The 22,090-nt window shown below is 44.9% G+C and overlaps 1 protein-coding gene across 1 annotated transcript; it reads left to right on the plus strand.

Annotated features, from left to right (window-relative positions):
• The first annotated feature begins 2,695 nt into the window (after positions 1 to 2,695).
• IL17C (interleukin 17C) lies at positions 2,696 to 21,875 on the plus strand. The gene is made up of 6 exons (XM_043981198.1): positions 2,696 to 2,702; positions 6,789 to 7,215; positions 18,702 to 18,787; positions 18,909 to 18,964; positions 19,758 to 20,083; positions 21,617 to 21,875. The coding sequence occupies exons 1-6, from the start codon at positions 2,696 to 2,698 to the stop codon at positions 21,873 to 21,875; spliced, it is 1,161 nt and encodes a 386-aa protein (XP_043837133.1).
• The last annotated feature ends 215 nt before the right edge of the window (positions 21,876 to 22,090 follow it).

Below are 22,090 nucleotides of genomic sequence, written 5' to 3' on the forward strand. Positions count from 1 at the left end.
GGTTAAATTACTTGCTTATGGTCACTCGCCTAATACGTGTCAGAGCTGGGATTTGAACCCAGGTTTCCTCACTTCATGGCCAGAACTTGTTCTGCTATTGTACTGTCTAGGATGATGAGGATATGATTAATTAGTACAATCCAGAGCAGATTTTGTTTGGATACTTACAAGATTTAACTCAGCTTACTACCAGACCATAGCTGGACTTGTGTTTGGAAGATGAGAAACATTTTTCACCAGATGAAATGTGAGTTCACAAGAACCAAGCTACCATTATGGGTAGTTTATGAATGGTCCTTAGTTCCACAGGGTTGAATCCTAATATCCTACTTTGTTAGCAAAGGGAGCTAGTTACCCTAGAGACAGACCATCTACTGGAGGAAGTGGCTTGCCCCAGACCACACTCTGAGATGATGGGAAGGCCAGATCTATATTCCTGGGTTCCCATTAAACAAGTAAATGTCCTAATGAAGGAAGAAAAAAGAAGGGATTATTGCTAATTTCCTTAGAAGTGTGATATGAATGGATTGTCTAAAACTGGTCCATTAGACCAACTAGTATGCCCGCTTACATGGGATCTTTTCCAAGAACCAGAAATATATTGATGAAATCATTTTCCCGTGTCTGGGGATATGTCTTCCACATGCTGCCTACCTGAATTCTTCCTCCACTAGAAAGAACACTTGCCCCAGAGAATGAGCTAGTGATCTTAACTTCGAATGGTCTTTCTTACTCTACCTAATGAAAATAGCTTAGATACTACTTACGTAGGTCATCTGGCAGCCCTAGAGTTTAATGACTAATAAACAGCTTTTTTTCTCTTCAGATGAACTGGGCTTGAAATAAAATCAGTGTAGTGTGGGAAAAACAAACTGTCTAAAATACTATTGTGGTCTCTTTCTGCTCACTGTCATCTTTGCTTGGTAGACCAAGTCAATTCGATTCAAAGACCTCTGTGTGGAAACAACTTTTAAGGCTGGGACTTAGCGAGTTCTCTTCTACCAGACATTATTATGCTTATTCTGTGAATGAGCTTTTTGTGGTAGAAATTACAAAGAGAAAAAATTAGGTTTATTAGAAGGAAAAACCTCCTAAAAATTAGAATTGTCCAAAAGTAGGAGGGTTTTGGTCATTGGAGGTCTTCAGACATGTTGAACATGTGGTAGAAGAAACTTTTTCAGGTATAGGTTAGACTAGATGGCCTCTAAAATTATGTGTGATGTTTCCAACAGAACTACCAAAAGAGTTCATACCACGGGCAGGATATTTAGTAAGAATTAGTGTTTTTCAGTATTTCATTTGATCCAACAACTCAGGAATTTTGTCTGTAATAATTGGGACTTCGGCCCCAGGTCTTCTCTTTCCAAACCCAAGCTTTTTTCTACTATAGTAATACAGTAACAACAGCCTTCTCTACTTTGGGAAAAGAAATGTATCCAGATTGTAAAATTGTAAACAAGCGCAAAGACTAGTCACTTTCTTCTGGCAAAATGAGCCCAGAAAGGCTTACAAAATAAAACCCTAGCATCTTAGAGGCAGAACAAACCTTCCTTATCATCTGAATGTAGAATGTCAGAGCTCAGAACCTTAGAACTCAATTGGGGCAACACCCTCATTATGATGAGAGGAATTGACTTCCCAAGAGTTAGAGCTGAAACTAGAACCCATGCTGTCTGATTACCAGGACAGGCTCTACTTCAATCCTACCACCCCTCCTGAATTTTAAAAAATCAATACTGTAGCCTGTAATCCTTGCCACAAAGCACCTAGTTACACTAGCTCCAGTAACAGACCCCTTTCGCAATCTATATAAATAGTCCCTGCTATTTTGCAGTCCCAAAACAAAATAGAATGGCAAGAAACTGGACTCGGGGTCGAAAAGACCCGAGTTCTAGTCCTGTTTCTGATCCAACCCTGGGCAAAAGAACTCTGAGCTTTATTTAGTTTCCTTGTTTGTAAAAGGGGGGAGGGGGTTGTTCATCATACCTAATACTGCCTACCTCAGGGTTCTATTAAGTCAACTGATGTATTAGGAAGTGTTTTTAGACACAAAATCACATAAATGTAAGTTATTACTGTGAGTGAATGCGGAAGGGCATGCAAAGAATAGAATAGAGTATTGAGCATGTTCCTAAGTAAATAATAAAAGTATGTTATCTGTGTTAACAGGCAACTGCAGTTTCGGGGTATGGAACAATGTAGCCATGATGACCCATCCCACCTCCCCTCACATTAACCCAAAAAGGCTTTGTGGGGAGATAGGTCTTCAGGAACTGTTTTGTGCCCTGGGTTAGAAAGAATCGCAGAATAACGAATAGAGTTGTAAAGCAACCTAGAGTTCCTTACTAGCAAGATTCCCCTCCTCCCCCCCCCCGCACCCCCCCATTTACAGATGAGGAATCTGAGAGCCAGTGGTTTGCCTAAATGGCTGGGCTGGAATTCAAACTGATTTACGATGCTAGCAGCAGTCTGGAGGGATTCATTCAACCCATCAGGGAGAGAGGGAGGACTTGAGGAGGAAGGATCTTGGGGAAGCAACAGGGCAAGGAGGACAGGGTGTGAGTTGTGGACCCAGGGCTTAAATCCCAGCACTGCCAACTCACCGCCTGTGTGACTTGGAGCATGTCATGTGTTTTCTGCAGACCCCGATTACCTCTTCTGTAAAATGGGGTTTTGGAAGAGAATTGGGCTAGATATGGAAGGTCAGTCAATAAGCATTTATGAAGCTCCTACTATGTGCCAGGCACTTGCTTTGATGAGAGAAAAAGGGAGCTGGAAGGAGGGAGGGAATAAGAGAAAAAGGAAAGGAAGGAAGAAATAAAGAGAGAGGCAAGAACCAGGTGTGGAAATCCTTTGAAAACCTTTGGGCAGATTATTTAGCTGCTTGCAGATTGTTTCCTCATCTGTCAAATGATAATAAAGGTACTTGCCCATTAATGAGATAATGTATATGAACAGGATGTAAGCATGCGATATGACTAGAAGGTGTGACAGGCACAGAATAAAGGGTAGAAATGGATCAAAGCTTTCTCTGAGGTCTCTTCTTGTTGCCCACCAGAAGGAGATTTTGAATCCAGGTGCTGGGATATGGTTGCCAGTAGGGAACAGAGATGAGCAGCTTCAAAGGATTTTGTAGACCAGGTATTTCATAGCATGGAACCTCAGAGACCCAAAGGTAGTTCTGTGTGTACTATGTATGGACATGATAACTGGACCCGAAGCAATGAATGGTCCCCACCCTGTTGGCTTCTCTGTTATTTTATGCTATTAATCACTTGTGTGTGTGTGCTGTGTCTCCCCTTTCCCCAGCTAGACTGTAAGCTCTCAGAGGACAGGGACCAAGATAAAATTACCATTGTATTTTCGCCAGCATTAAGCACAAAGCTTTGTACTTAATAACAAATGGTTTTTCAAGAATAAATGGTGGGGGCAGCTAGGTGGCACAGTGAATAGAGCACTGGCCCTGGAGTCAGGAGGACCTGCGTTCAAATACTTGACACTTACTAGCTGTGTGACCCTGGGCAAGTCACTCAACCCCAATTGCCACACACACACACACACACACAAAGAATAAATGGTGACCCTGAAGGGTCACCCAATTATCTCAAGGCATATTATGAAATTATCAAGAAAGTCTCAGAGCAAAATCCATTTTAATTCCCTATTTTTAAAAAAAAATTCATTTCCATAAGACTCTTAAGACAGAGGAAATACTGTAGAAACTGTAATCCTGGAATGTTATACCTTCAAAACTCTTCAGAATCATTGACCTAGGGCTCTAGTATAGAGACAGCATCTTAGGACGCTTAGGTAATATGATTCTGCAGTTACTGGGTGGTAGCTTTCCATAAAATTTCTGAATCAGATGCATTAAGGATGGTGACAATGGAAAGAGCAAACCTTTCAAGGACTGACCAGGGGAAAATCTTGTTTGTCCTCGTTCTCAAAGAGGACCATGACATCAGGCAGGTGATGTCATGACTTGCAGTAAATTGAATTTAAGTGAAGGAGGACTATGCAAAGTCACCAGAACCATCTGGGTCCAGTGGCAAGATTCACATCAGGACGACTGGATGTTTAAGGCAATTGAGGTTAAGTCTGAGGTGACATTTGAACTCAGCTCCTCCTATCTCCAGGGCCAGTGCTGTATCCACTGCACCACCTAGCTGTCCCCCAGGGGAGAATGGAGTTGAGAAATAATTATGTTCTCATAGAAAGAGCCCCAGGTTTTCCTTGGACTCCAATCTAAAGGTGAAGAATTTGGACCCGATGTATCAGCAATGGAATGTCATGAAGAGAGGCAATGGGAAGGTAACAGTGTAGACCACTAGAGTATCCTCATCATTGCCCTACACTTTATCAATCAGAATGTGACTGTTCAGTATTTCATTAGAACCAGAGTCCATAGGGGTTCAGTTTACTTGTACAGAGCTTTGGTTGTGTGATTAGAGAGAATACAAGTGAGAGATGTCATGATGGTCAAGAGTGAATATTGCAGGGGCAGCTAGGTGGCACAATGGATAGAGCACCGGCCCTGGATTCAGGAGGACCTAAGTTCAAATCCGGCCTTAGACACATAACACTTACTATCTGTGTAACCCTGGGCAAGTCACTTAACCCCAATTGCCTCACACCAAAAAAAAAAAAAAAAAGATCCGATTTTAGTATTTTCCTAAATGACCATAGCCATTGTGTAAATTGTTCTCTGGGGTCGGCTTGCTTCATTCTGTATCAGTTCATCTAAGTTTGTCCAAGTTTCCCAAATTCTTTACATTCATAATTTCTCTTGAAGCAATAATATTTCATTACATTAGCTACAATTTGTTCAGCTGTTTCCCAGTCAGTGAGCACCTACTGTTTCCAATATCTGTATATATGAGACCTTTCCTTTTGATGTTACATCTTTCATAATATGCTGTAACCTGTTCATTTGGGTGCACATGCAATTGTGACTTTTCAGAAATGGAATCATTAATTTTAGGATTCCGTTTAATATTAATAATTAAATCTTTAGATTTCTCATTTGATCCTCATAATTTCCAAGTGAGGTGGGCAAAACTAAATATCTAACCTCACAATCTGGCTCCCACTTACATTTCCAGATGTTTCCTATTAATCCCCTTCCACACTCTGTTCAATCGTAGTGAGTCCCATATATTAATGTTTCATCTGCGGTCTCCACCCCTTTGTACTCCATCACCCTCATCTAGCATATACCTCTTGCTCACCTCCATCTGGTAGAATCCCTAGCTTATTTCAAAGCACAGCTTGGGGGCCAACTCCTATACAAAGCCTTTCCTGAATCCTCCGATTATCATCATTCACTCCCTTTCAACTTACTTTGTTACTTCATATAGATTTCATATGTATAGTTGTATGAGTTCTAACCCTCCCCCCATCCCTCCATTGGAATGTAAGCACCTTGAGGGCAAGAACCAGCCCCCCCCTTCTTTTTTTTATCTTTGTATCCTCAGTGCCTAGCACAGCATGTTATATACATAGTAGGTACTTGATAAACGTTTGCGGAAATGGAATGAAATCTCCATTTTACACACGAGGAAATGGAGGCACAAAGACATCTAGTATTACCCAGTAGGTTCGTAATAATAACAGCTGACATTTATATAGTGTCTCCTGTGTGCTGGGCACTTTTCGAATAAGTATGAATAAGTGGAGATTCTCATTGAGTGACCTTCACGACAATCCTGGGAGCAAGGTGCTATTAATATCTCCATTTTACAGATCAGGAAACTGGAGCAAACAGAGGTTAAGTGACTTGCCCAGGGTCTCGAAGGTAGTGTCTGAGACAGTATTTGAACTCTAGTTTTTCTGATTTTCCAAAGTGACCTGTGGGTTGGGGGAATGGGAAGAGACGTGCTTCATCTAGTGAATGTATTTGGGATGGAGGGGACTACAAAGCTTTAGAATATAATTTATGTAGCGTTTATTAGAATATTGCACTTACATTGTTTAAAGGAGGGATTTTTTTTTTAAACCGGGGTTTGAAAACAATGCCAGAAGCCCCCACCGAAGCAATGCTCCCTAGAGGGTTGCCTCTCTCTGTCTCTCTGTCTGTCTCTCTGTCTCTGTGTGTCTCTGTCTCTGTCTCTCTTTGTCTCTGTCTGTCTGTCTCTATCTCTGTCTCTGTCTCTCTCTCCCTCCCTCCCTCCCTCCCTCCCCCGACCCTTGTCTTCTGGCCTTGCCCTTTTTTCCTGTTTCTTTCTGTCCCTTTCTTTCCTTAGATCACAGAATGTTAAAGAGGCCATGGAGATTATCTAGTCCAGCCCCGTCATTTTACAAATGAGGAAAACTGCGTCCCAAAGAGCGGAGGTGACATGCGCAAGGTCACAGATGTAGTGACCGAGCCCAAATTCTAACCCAAATCTTCCGAATTCAAAGTCGGCTCTCTTTCTACCATACGGCTTTGCCCTACTCCTATCTCTTTGGAGAGGCCGCTTGGCATTGAGGATAGAGTATTGGGGAAGACGGGTTCTAAATCTCTAAATGTCACTAGCTGTGGGACCTTTGACAAATCACTAAATCCGAGCCTCAGTTTCCTCATCCATAAAATGGAGATGATGATAAATACCAACCTCCTGGGCTCTACTGTAAGACTCCAGAGAAAATGTGGGTAAAGAGTCATGTGCCATATCGAAGTCATTTATCATTGTTATCTCTTCTTTCTCTCCTCTCCTCTCTCCTTCCCCGGTGCCTCTCCCTCTCCCCGTCCCTCCCTCCTTCCCCTGTGCCCCTCCCTCTTTTTTCGTCTCTCCTTTCCCTGTCTCCAGTCTCTACTTCTCTCCGTGTCTCCCCAAGTATCCATCTCTCCACCCACCTGGTGACAATCCCGGAACAGGAGTCCTCGCCGCGCCGCGCTTCGTGCGTGCTGCCAGGCGGGGCTCCTGGCAATGTGCCCTTGCTATCTGGGGCGTCAGAGGAAGTAGCTTCGGTTTTCCGAGGGCCGGGGCTGCCCTACGTCAGTGGCCGCACTCGTTTTCCGCCCTTCGGGATGCAAGGTCGGGACAAGCTCAACTCTTTGCTCGCGGGCGCTTTCCAGTCTTGCCCAACCTGGGATTTCTGCCGCTTGCCCCAGCCCGGGGGTTGCCCCGCAGTGGTTCCCTCCCAGCCCTGGAGTCATAAGTCCCTTGTCTTCCCTTCTCCCTACCCGGCTTCTGTGACGACTCCGGACCCACCCGCACCCACAGGGTGCTCAACGTAGAGGCCTGAGGACTGAATTTCAGCCCTGGTCAAGTCTTCATCTCTTCGAACCTCAGTTTCCCCATCTGTACAATGAAGCTAATATTTGTCTTAGCTGCCCCACGGAGTGCTTGTTGTAAGGCAAACCCTTTCTAAAACTCAAAGCGTTCTAAAAATTGCAATTATAATTACTCCCCACCCTCTGCCACCAGCCCTTAAAATTCCTTCCCCTCATCTTTCTCCTTCCCTGCCCTGCCCATCCTCTTTACCCCCAAAAAGGAATCCCACTATTCCAAGAGAGCGATGCAGAGAGATGGGAGCTGAATTTCCCCGCCCCCCCCCACTCCCCTCTGCTGCTGAGGTCTCAGACTCCAAGGAATCCAGGCTAACCGGAGACCTTTCCACTTCCCGACTGCCCCAATCTTCTTGGGTCTGACTCTTGGAGCCCAGAACTCCTTGGGCAGATAGGTAGCAATGGCCTCGATTTGGAGAGATCCAGGGTCAGAGAAAGGTCACAGATGCCTAGCTGCTGTAGAAATGAACTTGAGAGCAGCCACATCCCTCAGCTCACCAATTCCATGGAAGTGCTTGCCCCACCTAGCTGGCCAGTTTCCTGAATTTAGAAAAATAAGGATTATGAGGGGATCACTCTCAGTGAGGGGAATGCACTGTTCACCTTGGACAATGACCTCGTGTCAGACCCATAGATGCTGTTGTGTAGTGAGTCAGAAAGAATGTTATTGTTTCCGTTTTAGAGACTAGCAAAGGCAGATGGAGAGGTTAAATGACTTGTCTGGTGGTTCCTTTCTATCAGAGCCGATCCTAAAACAGGTGGTGGCCATCCCTGTGACCTTGTGTTTTGCCAGCAGGAGGACCAAGGTGTTGTGGAGCATGGAAAAGGAACTGGAATTTGGAATCAGATTAGCTGGGCATGACGCCAGGCTCAGAATCACTTCCTAGATGGATAACATTGGAGAAGTCCTGCTCTGGATTTGTTTCCTCATTTACAAAATGAAGGAATTGGGCCTCTAAAAGCTAATCCAGCTCTAACTTTTTATGATTCTGACTTGTTGCCACAGCCTGTCAATGACTCAGACTCATTGTGTGAGAATCTTCAGAAAGAACAACAACAAAGACATCCCAAGCCAAAACCCTTCTCTGCCATATCATCAGGGCAAAGTGATGGAAATATCTTTCCCCTGATTACACACACATACACACACACACACACACACACACACACACACACACACACACACACACACACACACCCTTCATATGGTCCTGAGCCCAATTTTACCAGGGTCCAAGTACAAGGGGGAAAAGAAGGGAGGGAAGCCCACACTCTTGACCCACTAAGCCTTCCCCACTCACTGTGACCCCATTTGGGGTTTCCTTGGCAAAGATAATGGAGTGACTTGCCATTTCCTTCTCCAGCTTATTTGACAGATGAGGAAACTGAGTCAAACAGGGATGGGTGACTTGCCTAGGGTCAAAGACCTCACTGACCTTCTTTAAATCTTTTGCAGTAAAATGGTTTTTAAGAGAGTTTGGAAAAGGACTAATATGTCGGGTCATCTCGGTTGCATGCTGCCCATGTGACCTTGGGGAAGTCATTTCCCCATTCTGACTCATCTATAAAACGAGGGAGCTGGATCTCTAAGAACATCTGCAATGCTAACATCCTATATTCTAATACACCATGTTCTAAGGTCCCTTGCAACATAAACTTTCTATGTCCAAGAGGCAGAAAAAGCACCATATCTGTGTTCGAGGTACATGGATTTGAACTGTGGTCCTGCTACTTACTACATTTGTGACTTTAGGAACATCTCTTCCTCTCTCAGCCTCAGTTTCTTCATCTGTAAAATAGTCAAAGGAAAGTAGATGAAGTCACCTAAGACTATAAACTCGATGATCTTAGTCAGAATTTTTGCCTCTGAGGGCAGCTAGGTGGCATAGTGGATAAAGCACCAGCCCTGAATTCAGGAGGACCTGAGTTCAAATTCGACCTCAGGCACTTGACTCTTACTAGCTGTGTGACCCTGGGCAAGTCACTTAACCCTCATTGCCCCACCAAAAAAAAAAAAATGCCCATGAGACACTTAGATCTTGGCTGACTTTTCCTGACCCTATCTATATCCAGCAGGTCCATCCTGAATCCAATAGCAAGGGGAGTGATCACCAGCAGTCTTGCTCTATTGGAGAAACTAAGGCTGAGTGAAGTCCAGATCTGTGGAACAGGGGCAGTGAGGTGGCGCAGTGGATAGAGCGCCAGCCCTGAAGTCAGGAGTACCTGAGTTCAAATCGGGTCTCAAACACTTGATACTTACTAGCTGTGTGACCTTGGGCAAGTCACTTAACCCCAATTGCCTCACCAAAAAAACAAACAAATCTGTGGAACAAGTAGGAACTCAGAAGACTAAGATTGGCTTAAAAGAGGGAAAGAGGTTCTGCTAGGGATGGGTCTAGCCACTCAATAGCTCCAAGTGCGCTAACCACCTCCCAGGTTTCACTGGAAAGATCTTCTGCAAAGATGTAATGTAAGAGGAAATGATTAAGCAGGAAGAGAAAGGAGAAGAAGTGACTTGTCCAATCCTGGAATCACCAGGCATTCTACTTCCCCTTATAGCTTGAAATCATCAGAACTTCAGAGCTGGAGGGAATCTGAGAGGCCATCCATCTGGTCCAACTTGTATGTGACCAATGATCCTACAACATCCTCTAGTGATGGAAAATCCATCACTCCCTCGGGAGGCAGTCCACTTGGGTACAGCCTAAATCTGTCTCCATTCGAACTTCCCACCCTTTGCTCAAAGTGAATCCTTCTTCCACAGGACAGCCCTTCAAATATTTGAAGGTTAGTTATCATGGTCCCCCAAAGTCTTCTCTTTAAACTAAACATGCCCACTTCTTTCAGAGGATCCTCAGATAGCAGTATTTCAAGATCTGCCACCATCCTGGCTACCCTTCCCTGGACTCTCTCCAAAACAAAAGATTCAAGATCTGTTCTGATCAGGACAGAGGATATGGGACTATCACATTTCCTTATTCAGGACACTGCTTCTCTTAAAGCAGTCTAAACTCACACCTCTTCTGTCTTCTTGCACTGCCAACACATCTAGAGGTCACCCAAAAAGCCAGATAGTTTTCCCACAAACCTTTGTCTAGCCACATTTCCTTCATTTTGTATGAATTAAGTTGACATTTTGAGCCCAAGTGTTGATTTTGCATTTCTCCCCATTAAGTTTCATCTTCTTAGATCTGAACAACATTCTCTTTGTCATAAAATAATGGGATTTGGCAGACCCAAGGGGCCCCACCTGAAGATTGATTTGGAATTGATTGAATTGGGTACGACTGAGAAACTGACTGAGAACCTACTTAAGAATGATTAAAGGGGCAACTAGATGGCGCAGTGGATAGAGCACCGGCCCTGGAGTCAGGAGTACCTGAGTTCAAACCCAACCTCAGACACTTAACACTTACTAGCTGTGTGACCCTGGGCAAGTCACTTAACCCCAATTGCCTTACTAAAAAAAAAAAAAAAAAAAAAAAAGAATGATTAAATCAGGGGGCAGGTAGGTAGCACAGTGGATAAAGCACCAGCCCTGGATTCAGGAGTAGCGGAGTTCAAATCCAGCCTCAGACACTTGACTAGCTGTGTGACCCTGGGCAAGTCACTTAACCCCCATACCCCCGCGAAAAAAAAAAAGAATTATTAAATCGAGACCACAAGTGGCCAACCCTCAGTAGGGTGTTGTTCTCAGAGACTGTGGACTATGCCATCAACAGGAGACCACTCTCAACCAATCAGCTTGAAGGGCTTCCCCTTTTGGGGAGGGAAACAGGAAGTAGGAAGCAGAGGCTGGCTCGATGGATCTTCCTCTTTTTGTCCAGAACTGGCTTGGTGGCAGCAGATGGAGATAAGGAGGGTCCCCGTTTTCATCCAGGACTTTGGTGTGGTGGGGGACTTCACATGGTTTCTCTCTGGTTATACTGAATAGATCTAAACTAGGGTTTTCCATTCTTTCTCTTCACTAACTTCTAATACACTTTATTTTTTTGTTGTTTTGGGGTTTTTTTTTGGTATGGCAATTGGGGTTAAGTGACTTGCCCAGAGTCACACAGCCAGTAAGTGTTAAGTGTCTGAGGTCAGATTTGAACTCAGGTCCTCCTGAATCCAGGGCTGGCGCTTTATCCACTGCACCACCTAGCTGCCCCTTAAGGATTTATTAAAGTGTATTAGAGTGGGCAGCTAGATGGTGTAGTTTTTTAAAAGGCAGTTCAACAAAATCAATTCATAAACTGACTTGCAATATTTAATATCCAAATGTCCCCACTTCTGAAAACAAAGGAGAAAAGTTCTTCCCCAGGGCCAAGCTTATTGGCCCTTATTATAAGATTGTTATAATTATTTCACATTCAAGTGTGGTTTTTTGTTCTTTCCATTTACATAATTGGCATTATTATATAGATTGTTTTTACAATTCTGTTTAATGTACCCTGCATTGGTTCATTTACACTACTACCTGATTCCTGTGTCTGTTGATGTTGTTCAGTCCTGTCCAGCTCTTTGTGGCCCTATTTGGGGTTTTCTTGGCAAAGACACTGGAGTGGTTTGCCATTGCCTTCTCCAGAGGCTTAAGGCAAACAAAAGTTATGTGACTTGCCCAGGGTCACACAATTAGTGCATTTCTGAGGTTGGATTTGAACTCAGATCTTCCTCACTCTAGGCCCAGTGCTTTATCCACTGTGCCACCTAGCTACCCCTATTGTTTCTTACTGAACAGTAATATCCCCTGGTATCCATGTATTAAGCCATTCCCCAATTAATGGATATCCATTTTGTTTCCAGTTCTTTGCTAATACAAAATGTATTGCACTGAATATTTTGTTGTATATGGGGCTCTCTGTCTTTGATTTCCTTGGGTTAGATGCTGTGAGAAATGACTATTAAAAACCAATTTTGAGGAGATTCAGAGCTCTCACCCTTCTTCTAACATTCTTTAAAAGTTCAGGATATTACTGACAATGAGATTGCATTAACTGTCTTCATCTTGGTCAGACCCCACCCAACCTTGCAAAGAATTTAATCTAGGGTGGGGAAACTCATTGTGTTCTACTCAAACTTGGGTGGAGACAGATCCTTTTGTCTTATTGTTGTTGTTTGTCCTTCTTCTGAAAGAAGACCACGATATCAGGAAGGTAATGATGACATGACTTTCAGGGAATTGGATATAAGTGAGGGGGGACTGTGCAAAGTCACCAACCTCACTCTCCCTCCAGAAACATTTGGGCCCAGTGGCAAGATATACATCAGGACAACTGGAGATGGCTTTGGATAGGTAAGGCAATTGGGGTTAAGTGACTTGCCCAGGGTCACACAGCTAGTAAGTGTTGGAGCAGCTAGATGGTGCAGTGGATAGAGCACTGGCCTTGAAGTTGGAGGGATCCTTTTGTCTAAAAAGCTGAAGGCTGGGGGGGGGGGGCAGGGTCTGAGTAGAGATTTCTCTGTCCAGGGGTCATTCTCAGCCCCCATTGAAAAGGGCATATGTGGGGCAGCTAGGTGGCGCAGTGGATAGAGCACCGGCCCTGGATTCAGGAGTACCTGAGTTCAAATCCGGCCTCAGACACTTAACACTTACTAGCTGTGTGACCCTGGGCAAGTCACTTAACCCCAATTGCCCCTCAAAAAAAAAAAACAAAAAAAAACGAAAAGGGCATATGTTCTTTCTTTCTTTCTTTCTTCCTTTCTTTCTTTTTTTTTTTTTTTGTTGAGGGCATACATTATTTGAACCGATAGTACAAAGCTATGGGTGGTCTGCTATAGAGATGCTTTCCCTATCTAAGAGATACTGAGCTCTTCATTTTAATATAGCCCAACTCTGATCATGTTAACCAATTAGATTTGATTGCTGTTTGATGGCCCACCTACTGTTTTGAAGGGCATATAAAGTGTGAGTCCACCACCATGATTGTCTTTGGTCTAAGAGAATCAGCCAAATGACTGTCCTTTTATTAATAACGTGCAGGCCTTATTAATAAAATGATTAAATTACCCAGAAACTATGTCACTCTAACTTTTTTTTTTTGGTGGGGCAATGAGGGTTAAGTGACTTGCCCAAGGTCACACAGCTAGTAAGTGTCAAGTGTCTGAGGCCAAATTTGAACCCAGGTCCTCCTGAATCCAGGGCCAGTGCTTTATCCACTGTGCCACCTAGCTGCCCCTGCTCTACCTTCTTAATCATCACAATGCACAGAAGTGAAATCTCTGGGTCAAAGTTTTGTGGCATATTGTCATTAAAAAAAAAAACAAACAACAGTATTATTCCAGTATGATCAGTAGACCTGTCTTTCTGCAACATTGTTTATCATCCTTTACACTTTTGTGTGTGAAATAAGACTTCAGAGTTGTTCTGATTTGCATCTCTTATTAGTGTTTCAGAATGAGCTTTAATATGACTTCATCTGCAATTCTCCTTTTGAGAACTCTTTGTTCATAGCCTTTGAGTACAAGCTCATCTCAATAATGGATAATTAATGGCTGTAGAGCATGGGAAGGAGAGGGTTTGGTTTCTAAAAATAGACCAAAATTACTCTCTATGATTCTTTTGGGGCAACCAGTGACCTTGCTTCCAGGCACTGAAAAGATTGATGGGTTTTGAGAATAACAGGGAAAAATTATCTTTTATATTTGTTTTCCTTTCCCCCTCATTTTTTTCTTTACCTCTTTATTCTTTATTTGGTTTTGTTTGTTTGTTTGTTTGTTTGTTTTTTTGGTGAGGCAATTGGGGTTAAGTGACTTGCCCAGGGTCACACAGCTAGTGTTAAGTGTCTGAGGCCAACTTTGAACTTGGGTCTTCCTGACTCCATACCTGGCATTCTATCCACTTTGCCACCTTCATTTTGCAAGTGAACAAACCAACGTCTAGTAAGATTATTAACCTATGACTTTTCCAAGGTCCCAGGTTTTGAACCCAGGTCTTTGGAGTCCAAATACATTGTTCTTCCCATGATGCTGTTCTTCTGAGCTCTGAAACTCCCAGATGCTATGATCCTGGTGATAAATTGGTTAACAGCTTACCCCATTTGTCCTTTTTTTTTTTTTTTTTTTTGTGGGGCAATGGGGGTTAAGTGACTTGCCCAGGGTCACACAACTAGTAAGTGTCAAGTGTCTGAAGCCAGATTTGAACTCAGGTACTCCTGAATCCAAGGCTGGTGCTTTATCTACTTCGCCACCTAGCCGCCCCCTCCTGCATCCTCTTAAAAAAGACAAATGGGAAGGCAGCTAGGTGGAGCAGAGGATAAAGCACCGGCCCTTGGAGTTCAAATCCGGCTTCAGACACTTGACACTTACTAGCTGTGTGACCCTGGGCAAGTCACTTAACCCCCATTGCCCCACAAAAAAAAAAAAAAAGAGGATGCGGGAGCTGGTAGTACCTTAATCCTGGCGCTGTGCCTGGGTGCTAGGGGACAGTCTATTTGGGAAGGGAAGGTCTTCCCTGTGCCTCTTAAGTGACTAGATGTCCATCTATTGCCCCATTCTTCATTCTTTTCCTATCATGACGGGCCATTTCCCTCCCTCCCTTCCTTCTTTCGGGATCCTGGTACCGTCTCCTCTCTCTCTCTTTTTTTTTATTCAACAAACATTTATTTTTCCAGTTACATGTAAGGGTAGTTTTCAACATTCATTTTCATAAGATTTAGAGTTTCAAATTGTTCTCCCTCCCTTTCCACGCCCCTCCACAAGATTGCAACCAGGTTATATATGTACAATCCACAAGTGTTCTTTTTATCAGTTCTTTCTATAGGTGTGCATAGTAAGCTTTCTCATTAGTTCCTTGGGATTGTCTTCGATCATTGCACTGCTGAGAGTAGTTACACAATGCTGTCTCCTCTCTTACCTCTATCAAATCCCACCTTGGGAGCCTTCATCACATGAAGGTACAAACAGGGTTTAACAACTCCTTCCCAGGGGAAGGTGATAGAGTAGAGGATCATGGGCTTCAGAAGTATAAGGGACCTCAGAAGTCATGTAGTCAAGCCCTTTATAGATAAGGAAACAAGGGCAGCTAGGTGGCACAGTGGATAAAGCACTGGCCCTGGAATCAGGAGTACCTGAGTTCAAATCTGGCCTCAGACACTTGATACTTACTAGCTGTGTGACCCTGTGCAAGTCACTTAACCCTCATTGCCCCCAAAAAACAAACAAATAGATAAGGAAACAAAGTCCAAAGCCTCTACTTCCAAACTCAGCCATCTTCCAGTTATCTGTCCCATACTAATAGGAAGTAAAACTTTAGATAATCAAATCAACAAGAATTTTTTAAACTCCTATAATGTTCCAGGCACTGCTGTTAGTACTGGAGATACAAAAAAGGGCAAAAATACAGTCCCTGCCCACAGGGAGCTTACAATCTCTAAGAGGGGAGACCATTTGAAAGCAACTGTGTCCAAGCCAGATATAGACAGGATAAATTGGCAATAATCTCAGAAGGAAGGCACTAAGATTAAAGAGGACTGGAATAGGCTGAGGGAGACTTGAAGGAAGCCAGGGAAGTCCAGAGGCAGAAATGAGGAGAGAGAGAATTTTTTTTCAGTCCTGGAACACCTTGGGACAGTTGGAGTGTTGTGTTCAAGGATCAGCAAAGAGGCCATTGTTGGTGGGTGGAAGAGTGGAAGGGGGCGGAGCATTAGAAGACTGGAAAGGTAGGAAGGGGGCCAGATTGTGCTGAAAATCCAAACAAGATTTTTTTTTTACATCTGATTTTAGCCTTTAATAGACCAAGAAACTATTCAACAGGTTTTTATGCTTGCTCCTAGATGTAAGAGGGAGCTACTCCAACCAGTTTTAATGGTTGAATTGATGATAGCCAATTGGTGGAAAAGACTGGGGAGGAGGGGATTGGGGGAGGGGTGGGCTCCTAACTTGCTCCCTCCAGGTATGGGGGGTGGAGGGACTTTTCAATTCAATTCAACTCTAGCCTGGTGAGCAGGAGGCCTGGCTCTGCTGCTGGTCTCATAACTCCTCTGTGGCTTTCAAGATGCTCCATAATTGGGGGTACCTTATTCCTTTACCTCATAACCTTAATTGGACAACTGACTGCCCCTGGCCTTTCTTGTCTCTAAACCCTTGGTTATGACATTCCGTATGCCTAGAATGTCCTCTCTCCTCATGATGATGATGATGCAGCTAGGTGGCACTACAGTGGATAGAGTACTAGGCATAGAGTCAAAAAGACTCATCTTCCTGAGTTCAAATCCAGCCTCAGACACTTCCTAGCTGTGTGACCCCTGGATAAGTCACTTGACCCTGTTTGTCGCAGTTTCTTCATCTGTCAAATGAGCTGGAGAAGGAAATGGCAAATCACTTCAGTATCTCTGCCAAGAAAACCCCAAATGGGGTCACAAAGAGTCTGAAACAACTGAACAACAACAAATAATTATTATTTTTATAGCTAGTTTTCATATAGCATTTTAAGGTATGCAAAGCACTTTACACATGTTACCTCATTTGATCCTCACAATAACCTCATGAGGTAGGTGCTGTTTTATCTTCATTTTACAGGCAGAGGACACTGAGGAGGAGAGGTTATGACTAGCTCAGGGGTCACACAGCTAGTAAATCCAGTCTGGGGCTGCATTTAAGCTCAGGTCTTCCTGACTTCAGGTCTAACATGTTACCCACTGCACCACTTAGCTGCTTTTCAACACCTAGCCATTCATGAAAGCCCAATTCCGATGGCAGCTCCTTCCATGAACCCTTCCCTAGCCTCTTCCCCTCCTGCTGCACCTCCCCACACTCTTAGTACTTTATCAGCCCCTCTCTAATCTGTCTATATGTATATAGGTATATGCCTGTATGATAGTTTTATGTGACTGGGGATGTGTCATATCACCCAACAAGAGCGTAAGTGCCACGAGGGCAGGAGCCATGACCTTGTTACATCTTCTGTTTCTGCCAGCATGCAGCGTACGCTCTGCACATTGCAGGCACTTTCTAGATGTTGGTTGAATTACGCTTCATTGAACTCCGGGACCAGTTTCCTTCTCTGTGAAGTGAAGGGGCTGCATTAGATGATCCCTTCCAAATTTTACTACATTGGGGCAGCTAGGTGGCAAAGTGGATAGAGCACCAGCTGTGGATTCAGGAGGACCTGAGTTTAAATGTGACTTCAGACACTTGACGTTAACTAGCTGTGTGACTTAACCCTCATTGCCCCGAAAAAAAGAAAAGAAAAACAAACCAAATCTTACTACATTATTTGTTTGTTTGTTTGTTTTGCAGGCAATGGGGGTTAAGTGACTTGCCCAGGGTCACACAGCTAGTAAGTGTCAAGTGTCCGAGGTCGGATTTGAACTCAGGTACTCCTGAATCCAGGGCCGGTACTTTAACCACTGCGCCATCTAGCTGCCCCCAAATCTTACTACATTATGACTCTACAAAGAGGTTAATATTTTACTGAGGTCTGTCATTGTGCTCAGCACCAAGTTCTGCTGGAGATCCAAAATGAGCCCTGCCCTCAAAGAGCTTATAGTCTTCTTGGAGTCAAGGTTGGGTGGGATGTGAAGTGACAGGAAAAGCAAAATGCGCTCCTCAGTCTGAGGGGCTCGTTCTTCATGCAGCCTTTGCACCATGAATTCCCCTCTCCTTAAAAAGAGAACAAGAGGAAGAAGGAAAGTTGGGAGGGAGGGAAGGAGGGAAAAAGGGAAGGAGGGAGGAGGAGTCATTAACTCCATTTTGCAGGTAGGAAAATAGGGCTCAAAGAATTGGAAGGTAAACCCTGAATTCCTATTTTCCCTTCCCTATGCTACTGCTCCTCATGGATGCTTGGAGCCCTCCATAAAAAGGGAAATGGGGGTTAAATATGTCCCTGGTGCTGTCATGGGGGAGGGAAGGAGAGGCACAGGTTTGGGGAAGGGGGAAAGAGGATATGGCTTGTAAAGGTGAGGATGAGAAAAAGGATTTGTGCAGAGGGTGGTTGGGGGAAATGAGTTTGGGGTTAGGGGCATGGGTAATTGGTTTTCTAGAGAATATAGTTGGTGAAATTGGTTTCTAAAAAGGGTAGATAAGTTGGGGGGATTGAAGAATGGGGCATTAGACTGAGGGTCAGGGATGGTGGCTTTGTAGAGAGTAATTAAAGGGAGATGGGTTTGGGGTGAAGGGGTGATATGAATTGGGGAAGGGGAAATGAGGTGATGTACTGAAGACTGGGGGAAATGGGCTTGTAGGGAGGATAGGAGTGAAACAGACTAGGGGAGGGGAAAGTAGGCAGCAGATCCGGTGTGTTCAGTAACCTCAAGAAGAAAACTGGATTGGAGTCCTTCAAAAACCTTCTAGGTTAAAGTGACATTTGAAACTTGATCCCTCTGGGAAGGCCCCCTTTTCTTGAAGGCCAGATCATTGTTGGGAGGAGAAAACACTGGGCCAAGGCACTTCCTTACAAAGGAGGAAGAGAAGGGCATTAACAAAGGAATGTTTTCCCCTGGAGTTTCCGCAGGTGTGTTCCGCCCTCTCTGCCCGAGTATAAGGAGCCTAGCAAAGCCACAGGGGAAATCAGAAACGTCCAAATAGACCCCTTGACAGGTGCCTGCCGGAGGATCACAAAGGACCAGAAAGAAGCCTCCATCTCCTTCTATAGCCAGTGGAGTGCTCTGTCATGGTAAGAGCAGCAGTGCCTACTCTCGGCATCTTGGCCACTCACCAGCTGGAGATGTGTTGCTGGCTGAGCCAGCCCTTACTGATGGGATGGGAGGGATGGAGGTAGGGACAATGGAAGCTGCGTCTCCTGGGAGTAGTGATATGATCTGGAGGATGAAAGAACCCTGGGTCTGAAATGAAGATTCCTCTTTCCTCTCTTCCCCTCCCCCTCTAATGCCAGTTCTGAGTGGATTGGGTTCTGTTGGTGCATTTGGATAGCCCAGCTTTGCCTTAAAGAAAACCGGAAGAATCATGTCTAGCTCACCTTGCTGTAAAGTTAGGATATGTTTGGGGAGAGAACCCGTGAAGGGGGAGTTGGAGGGATGGGTACAGGGAAGCAGTTTATGGAAGGAGATGAAGAGATAGGCTTTTGTCTGTTTCTTTGGCTGAGTTCACTAGGAAAAGTTCAGAGCAGGGATTCTTAACTTGGGGTCCATGGACCTCTTTGGATAGAACTCAGGAGAAACTTAAGAGGGGGGAAAACCCTATATATTTCAATATAATTGCTTTCCTTTTTGATCCTGTGCATTTCATTTTGTGCTAAGAAGACAATGGGTTCCACCACACTGCGGGGGGGGGGGGGAGGGGGAGGTTCCAGGACACAAAGGAAGTTAAGAAGCTCTGAGCTAGAGGGTTTCTGTAACTTTGAAATCAGGAGACTTTCCCAGGAGGCGGCCTAGGAAAAGGAACCTCTCCCCAGGGGATGAAGGTATCCTTCCTCCCTCCCAAAGACTCTGCCGTCTCTGCTGGCTAAGTTGGCAGACTTTCCCAGGGTCTGCCAGAAGGTCAAGTAAGTTCCCAGTCTCACGAAGAGTCCCCCACTTATCTTTCCCTTCTCCCCAACTTTTTCCTTCAGATCGTAGCCTGGCTTCTCTTCCTTTGCTTGCCCGCCTGCTTCTCCCGTCACCCACACTGGCAGCCTTCAGAAACTGCCCATCTTCACCAACGCTGCTACCCTCCCGAGGAGCTGTCCGACGGCCAGCTCCCCCTCCACCTGATGGGCCAGGGCGCCAGGTCTGCCCGCTCCTTGCCGGCTACACTGGTGTCCAGCCTGGAGGCTAGGAGCCCGGCTGGGGGACAGAGACATCATCACCACCAGGGCTCCCGATGCCCGACCCTCCAGCTTGAAAGCCTGTACGAAGCGGAGCACCAACAGCGATCTCTCTCACCTTGGAGTTACCGGTAAGCCGCACCAACCGGAAAGAGGAGCGGAGGTCTGCAGCCCGGGGGCTCCGACAAGGCTGCCCCTTGTTCTACACATTTGCATAAGTGAAATCAGGCTCCCAGAACAAAAAATGACCTTTGAGCTGGAAGTGCGGGAGCCCAAGGAACCTTAGAACGCGTATTGTTAGCACATTGAGCATTAACGTTTATTGGAAGGGACATTAGCGCTCCCTTAGGTCACTCCTCTCATTTTACTGCGACCCACAGGGGAAAGGGGATTTGCTGCCTCGTTGACAGCAGCAGCGGAGACAGGATTAAAATCCAATGTTTTGACCTCCTGCCTAGAGCCCTTTCCACAAAATCACGTGCTGTCTGAGAGTTTAAATTGGACATTAAAAGCAGCCTTTGAACGGGCAAAGAATTCTCCCAAGGGAGATGTGGAAGTGGGGCAGCTAGGTGGCGCAGTGGATAAAGCACCAGCCCGGGATTCAGGAGGACCTGAGTTCAAATTGCAGCCTCAGACCCTTGGCACTAGCTGTGTGACCCTGGGCAAGTCACTTCACCCTCGTTCTCCTACAAAAAATAAATAAATACAATTTTTAAAAGAGAGAGAGATATGGAAGGAGGAAGGTGCAGGCTCACTCCCATTTTGCCTTGGTGATGGGAATGGATAGTATGTATTAGGTAGTTGGATGGAGTTTTCTTGTTAGTACCTGTTAGAATCACCTCCTCCTCTCCTGCCTGTTTTAGCCTCTGCCCAATCCCCCCAGTATCTGATAATTTGATTGGTTTTTAATTGGGACAGGGGTGAAGAAAAGGTCAAAATTATTGCCTACAATAAGTTTGGGGGTATTCTCTGTGGATTTGTCCCAGCAGCAGAGAGGGGAACTGAAACGGGGACATCCAGGCAATATTGTGGAATAGTTGAAATGTCTCTTTGACTGTCTCCCACCTCCCTATTCTCCTTTCTATGTGTTCTCAGCCTACTCTTTACAACCTTAATTGCATTTCTTTTTGAGGCGATTGGGGTTAAGTGACTTGCCCAGGGTCACACAGCTAGTAAGTGTGTGAAGGCAGATTTGAACCCAAATCCTCCTGACTCTAGGGCCAGTGTTCTATCCACTGCACCACCTGCCCTTCATCTTAGTTGTCAATGGCAGACATGACCTTAGGGATGTTCCAACTCCCCAGGGGTATTTGCCTTTTTTTTTTTTATAATTTTTTTTAAGTGAGGCAATTGGGGTTAAGTGACTTGCCCAGGGTCACACAGCTAGTAAGTGTCAAGTATCTGAGGCCGGATTTGAACTCAGGTCCTCCTGAATCCAGGGCCTGTGCTTTATCCACTGCACCACCTAGCTGCCCCCTATCACTTAAATTTCTAATTATCTGAGCACTTTCTTCACAACAACTTTGGGAGGTTGTTCATTCGATTGTGAGCTCCTTGAGGGTAGGGGCTTGTCCTTTTCCTCCTTTGGTGTCCGCAGCAGTTAGCACAGCGCCTGGCACTTAGCAAGCCCCGCATAAATGCTCATTCACTTCTTTGTCTCACAGAATCGACACGGATGAGAACCGATATCCCCAGAAGCTGGCCTTTGCAGAGTGCCTATGCAAAGGTTGTATCAACATGAAATCAGGTCGGGAGACATCTTCATTCAACTCGATTCTGCTGCATCAGAGAGTCATGGTCCTCCGTCGCAGACCTTGTGCTCTGAAGGGAGATGCTCAGGTGACCCCAGGGGCCTTCACCTTCCACATAGAATACATCAACGTTCCCGTGGGCTGCACTTGTGTCCTGCCCCGCTTCCAATAAGAAGGAACAACTGGCTAGAGCTGGGAGGCTCACTCCACTCATTCCTCTTGGTTCAATTACTCCCTCTTCTGTTTAATCCTCTCTCCAACTCTGCATCACTTGCCTAGTTCCATGATGCAGCTTGGTCCATGAAGCAGCCTGGAGTGATGGAAAGGGCCCTGTGTTTGGAATCAGAAGACCTGAGTTTGAATCTAGGCTTTGCTACCAGCTGCGTG

The sequence above is a fragment of the Dromiciops gliroides genome, chromosome 2, assembly GCF_019393635.1.
Source record: "Dromiciops gliroides isolate mDroGli1 chromosome 2, mDroGli1.pri, whole genome shotgun sequence".
Taxonomy (NCBI): Eukaryota; Metazoa; Chordata; class Mammalia; order Microbiotheria; family Microbiotheriidae; genus Dromiciops; species Dromiciops gliroides.

Excerpts from the sequence above, each read along its gene's own strand:
- IL17C (XM_043981198.1), top strand. Across the intron at positions 7,216-18,701 it reads GCACCCACAGGGTGCTCAAC|GTGTGTTCCGCCCTCTCTGC; the intron begins GTAGAGGCCTGA and ends GAGTTTCCGCAG. Across the intron at positions 20,084-21,616 it reads CTCTCACCTTGGAGTTACCG|AATCGACACGGATGAGAACC; the intron begins GTAAGCCGCACC and ends TTTGTCTCACAG.